The following is a 5,783-nucleotide window of genomic DNA, read 5'->3' as shown; positions in this document are numbered from 1 at the left end:
CCGCGCTGGAGGGTGCTGTTGCCCGCGCAGAGCCCGCTGCCGCCCGGCGCGGGGGGAGCGGACACAGCCTGCCCGGACCCGCATCCTCGCAGAGCTGCCATCAGTTCTGCCCAGCGGTCTGTCTCCTTGCCCTCAGGCTCTCGGAGTAAGGTGAGTTAGGAAGTGAGGACCGCAGATTTATTGTATTTTTCCGGCATGGTAATAATTTCTTTAAAAAAAAATGAGAGAAGGGACTGTCTCTGCCTTCCTTTGCTGTGGTTACTGTCCTGCTTCCCTGCTAGTGTCCTGAACAAGTTATCAACCCTCTTCCCCAGCACCTTTTTTCTGGTAGAAGGTTCAGCATGCACTGGGATGTTGCCTTATCTCTGGTACAATATTCTTACCATACAGAGGTGGGAGAAGAGGAAGAGGGAAAAAGAAATGTTGCCTCTGCTGCTGTGACATTAGTTTCGGCATGTTGATCCTGGTTTTCTCTCATGCTAACTTTTCCTCATTTTCCTACTCACTTAATGTTTTGCTATTTACCTTATAGCTTGTACCTAACGGTGCAGCCTGGGGTAGGTGCTTGCATCTTGTGCTCATGTGGAATCTATTTAAGACCCTTTGCAGGGCCTCATTCCAAACTATGTGCCCTTCAACCTAAACTCTGTAGCAGGAGTCTTGATTTTTTGAGAGACCTATTTAGAGTCTTGTAACACATGGGAAAGTTTGGCAGCATCGTAAGCTGAGCGAAAAAAGCTGGGGTTGCGCTGCTGAATTAAGTACAGAAAGGAATTGTGTGTACTTTGTCTTTTCTTCACATTGTACCTTGTGCTGACAAAGAAACCTAAGTTAGCGAAGCAGAAATATGTGATAAATGCTTTGGGGTGGCTAAGCCAAACAGCTTGAAATCAGTTTCTGGCAAAGGGTTTGCCCTCTCTGCTGCGTGAGGATTCATACTCACTTGCTAAGCCTGAGCTGGTACCCAGCCAGGGCAAGCCAGCAGATGGGGTTCAGAGCGTGGCCGGTGCTGTGGCATGCTGAGCCTGGCTTGGAGCTGCGCCAGGCTCCAAGGTAAGTTCTGCTCGCCTTGTGCCTTGTCTGGGCTTTATGTTGCAGGATATACTGGTAATAAGACTGCAGAATTCCATTATTTTTCCTTAAGGGACCTAAGAATATTTTTCTATGACCTAACCTGCAGGCAAAGTGCCTATTCTTTAAGCTTTAGTTTATAGGCAGCAGTGCTTCTAAAACTGCTTGAGACTTCGTATGGCTATTAGGGATTAGTTGGAGGAGTGTCTTTAGGGCAGCTGAGCAATTTCTGTCAATCATCTCCCTTACGCAGATTTGGAACACGTTCTAGAATAAATATAGTCCCTGCATAATTCTAATAAAATAAAGAATCACGTACCCCATCTGGGAGGCTTAATTTCTGATTGTAACTATATAAATCAAGAGAAAGCATCTCTCTCAAGAATATTTTTAAACTCAGACAGTGATTAAGTTACAAATGCATTTTTCATGTCCTTATTGTGAAATGGAGGTCAGGATAAAATACAATCAGAAGATTGAAACTAAGCTTTTGGGTATAGAACCTCATCCATTAAATTAGTGTTTCTCACTGGGTTTTAGTTTCACTACATTCAACAGCCTGAGATAGTTGAGTTCAAGAGAACAGTCTCACAACAACAGAGAATCAGAATCTGTTTCCAAAGTGTATATCCAAACGGTAGAGCCTTTGAAGGCTGTACCATACCTGTCTCCAACACTGATTGTCTGAATAATAGCACAGATAATGTTACTGTTTCAGTAAACTCCATGAAGGTCAAGGAGAGAGCAAAATCTGCACTCCCTTTATAGCAGGATCTTTTGAAAATAGTTGAGACTGAAAGCAAACTTAAGTGTTAGAAGTCCATGAATAGTTCAGAAAAGGTAACTGCTAATTAATTATTCTTAATCATTGAGAAGCAAGGAAATTCTGTCTCCCATTTCCCCCCATCAGTTTTCTTCTCTGAATAGCAAAGAACTAAAATCGTCTGAACAAGCTAATAAAGTCATCCAGGAAGTTGAGCTCATTTCCAGTATTAGAATAAATGCTGTACCTACAAAGGAGGTGAGTTCATAGGAAGCTGATGGCAAGCTCTGTTTCCCTATATGTTCAAAGCTTTGTCTTTTTCAAAAAGCACAAAAGAAGTGATGTCTTAGTGGTTAAATCAAAGCTTCCATCATTTACCCCTGAAATACTTCTAGCAAATTAGAAATGTTGGGAGTCAAGACTGCTAGATTGTGTGTGCTGAGTGCTTACCTATGGTCAATGAAAGATCCTTTAAAGGGCATAGGTCTAACCAGTGGAGCTTTTCATTACATAAGATAGTTTGATACTTGTGTAAAGGTTGATTTCCATATCATGTTGCTCAAAGAGCTATTGAGATGTGGAGTGAATATTGTAATAATGCAATGCTTGTCATTAAGTATCTGTTTGGAAGCATAATGATATTTTACCTTGTATTCTTCCCAGCAACTGGGGGATATTTTGTTCTTCAAAAGTTGTTAGCCCATTTTTGCATCTAGGCAAGTCAGGTGGATTTTGCCATGTCGAGTAGATACAGGAGCATAAAGGAGAACATGACCTCAAAAGTAGATGGGGATAAGTCACAGCCCCCACGTTCAGACTGGAAGCATAGCGTAGGTCTCCTTATGGTTTTGACTTAGCCTGTATACCCAAGGGATCATAAAGAAAATGTGTGTTTGCACACATCCATTACCCACAAAACATCCACAGGTTAGACCTGCAGTTAAGGTACATGTTCATCTTATGGAGCAGTCACATAAAAAAAATCAATGTTAGCTTGTATTTCCTTACCTATAAAGGCAAAAGGATAGCAAAGAATGACACAATTTAAAATTAGTGAGAGACAGCATGTTTTCAAGTGTGCACACTAAGTGGAGTGGAAAATGTTCCTACGCTCTTTCTCTGAATTCCAGTATTAGAGTTTTACATTTCTGCTTATTTTTCCTCTCATGCAAGTTTCTTGTAGAGCACGAGTGATTACCCTGGCCAGCTAATTCCATTCTGAGATTGTAATGTATTATACCACTTCTATTAAAACAGGAAAGGGAACTTCCTCTTTAAAGCTACGCATTACTAAGGAGGATTTCTGATGGGCGGAGTTTTCCCTTGAGCAGGCTAGATAAAGGCTTGCAGGATTTACAGACCTCTCAGACTGCAACCAGCATGAACTGCAGCCTGCCAGCCAGGGTGCTGCTGCTCAGCCATGCGATGGATGGACAGCAGGACAGGTTGTGCCTGCAGTCTCTCTGGGACTCCATCACAGCCAAAGAGCCACTGATCAACTCACCATTTTTTCCAGTGCTGTTTTCTTTTACAGCATACATAGCTTTCTGTCTTCCATATATTGTGCTGGACTTTTTAAGCACTAGACTACCAAACTTGAGAAAATACAAAATCCAGCCGCAGACCTTTCCAACTCTTGGAATGATGGTGCCTTGCATTATTCAAAGCGTCTATCACCATGTTGTTTTGATCTTCCCGGTGACCTTTCTCCACTGGTACTGGAGACCAATGAATCTACCAGTGATAGCTCCAGAGCTGCCTGAGGTCCTGCTGGAAGTAGGAGTTTGCCTGCTTCTGTTTGATTTTGAGTATTTCCTGTGGCATTTGCTTCATCACAAGGTGCCCTGGCTCTACAAGACCTTCCACAAGGTGCATCACAAACACGTGTCAACGTTTGCTCTTACTACACAGTATTCCAGTGTATGGGAATTACTCTCACTGGGATTTTTTGCTGCTATTAACCCAGTGCTCCTCGGATGCCATCCTTTGACAGAAATGGTTTTCTTCCTTGTAAACATTTGGTTGTCAGTGGAGGACCATTCAGGATATGACCTTCCATGGTCAACTCACCGACTTGTGCCTTTTGGTTTGTACGGAGGAGCACCGCATCATGATCTCCATCATCTGAAATTTAAATCAAACTACGCTCCTTACTTCACCCACTGGGACAAACTCTTCGGGACATTCACAGAGTCACATTCTAATTAAGGATATTTACCTGTGGATGAACTCTTATTTTTTTATAGACTGAACTGGGACTTTCGTATTTCAAAAACATACAGAAGATTGTATATTTGAAGCTATCTATAAAACCAGTAGCTATTTATAAGAGATCCTCTTAATATATGTGGTTTTGTATGTATACTTGGAACTGTTTATGTTAAATGACTGCAAAGGGGAGGGTAAATCTCTGTTGCTTAAATTTGTTTGAGTCAAAGGTGTAAGGGAAGCACTAAGAGACATTCTCTCTTCTTTCCTTCTTTCCAGCTTTCATAAAGCATATATTGTATTACTGTGTGATGTTTTCTACATATGCCAGAACAATTATCTTGCTGTTGTAGGATGATTTATGATCTAAACAGGAAAGGTACACATTGTGGATTCTGTGGAGTTAATATGCCAGAGGGTATTATTGCACAATGATGTTGTAAAATATTGCTGCCAAACAAAGCTAGTTGGTTAACTGTACAATAATTTTTATATTTATATTTTGAACCTTGATGTACTGTCTGTTTTTAATAGAAAATAAATATGGTAATTCTTTTAAAATTACATTGTTTCATTTTATTCATTCCTCTGTTCATGTTAGGAACAGGTATGATTCTTTTTGCATACATGTCATTTATTTGAATTTCAGAGTTTCAGGTTTTCTTATTAAAATAGTGTCATGTTATTTCCAAAACAAGCCATTTACTTTTTTCTCCTGAATCACACGTTATTTTCAAATAATTTTCAATTTTGTAGAAACAGAATATTGTAGAATGCAGTTTAAAAAGCTACAGTGAAATTACATTTACATTTGTGAGAAGCTTGAATAATTTTCACTACATTTATGGTGTGAGAGCAGAACATTAAGCAGCCCCTTAATATGAGGGAGCGTTGGTCTGTCACAACCACACCAATTAATTGTTATGGGCATGCAAAAACCTGTCAAGGAATACAAACAGGTTTTCTACAAAATAGAGGATTCTCTGAAGCAGATTTCAGAGGAATAGAATATAACCTTTCATATTAGAACAAAAAGGCTAAATGTAGCTAGAAGAAGTTATGTGTAAAAAATTCCCATGTAGTCTCACAGAGATTACACTAAAAAATAAGCATGAAGAGATAAGCAGGTCTTCCATGTCTCATTCAGCAGAGATCCACATGAACTTCTTATGTCCACTGCATAATATTTTAATGCTTATAACTTTCTATCCTGTCTTATGAATAAACTTCTCAGGATTATGATAGGGACAGAGAAAGTACAAATAATATGGAGAGTGTGTTACTAACACTTACGCATCATCATCCAAAAATGTCTTTGTCATTATGTTATGTCTAGAGGGTCGTGTGACCTTACAGAGGCTGTTTGTCCAGCAGAAGAGAGAGCCTGTAGTATTCCCAACAATGTGAACTTATAAAGGGAACAGGACTTTTGGACACTCTGCATCTTTTTGATAACAGGAAATTATTTAAGTATCTTCATAAACAGCATGAAATGCTGCAAACTTGCCACTCAACTACTCCTTCTGCTCTCTAGATATCACATAAGAGCAAACCTTCTTTTCAGTGGTAAGGACATGACACAGAATTGTATTCTGAGAGCAAAAACCGAGGCTTAGAAGAATACAAAACTGGAATTTTTGCTATGCGTTTGTTCAGCTGAAAGAAAGAAGTCTCAATCTTTCTGATAATTATGATCTTTAAGTATTTTGGAGTGCACTACAAGGAGGAGCAAGTATTCTTT

At 39.8% G+C, this 5,783-nt stretch overlaps 1 protein-coding gene across 1 annotated transcript; it reads left to right on the top strand.

The window, feature by feature from the left end:
- The first annotated feature begins 3,214 nt into the window (after positions 1 to 3,214).
- Positions 3,215 to 4,235, top strand: CH25H (cholesterol 25-hydroxylase). The gene has a single exon (XM_010156224.1). The coding sequence runs from the start codon at positions 3,215 to 3,217 to the stop codon at positions 4,040 to 4,042; it is 828 nt and encodes a 275-aa protein (XP_010154526.1). The 3' UTR covers positions 4,043 to 4,235.
- Positions 4,236 to 5,783: the final 1,548 nt, after the last annotated feature.

Source organism: Eurypyga helias, unplaced genomic scaffold, assembly GCF_000690775.1.
Source record: "Eurypyga helias isolate BGI_N326 unplaced genomic scaffold, ASM69077v1 scaffold19347, whole genome shotgun sequence".
In the NCBI taxonomy this organism is placed as follows: Eukaryota; Metazoa; Chordata; class Aves; order Eurypygiformes; family Eurypygidae; genus Eurypyga; species Eurypyga helias.
This window is presented reverse-complemented; position numbering and strand designations above follow the sequence as displayed.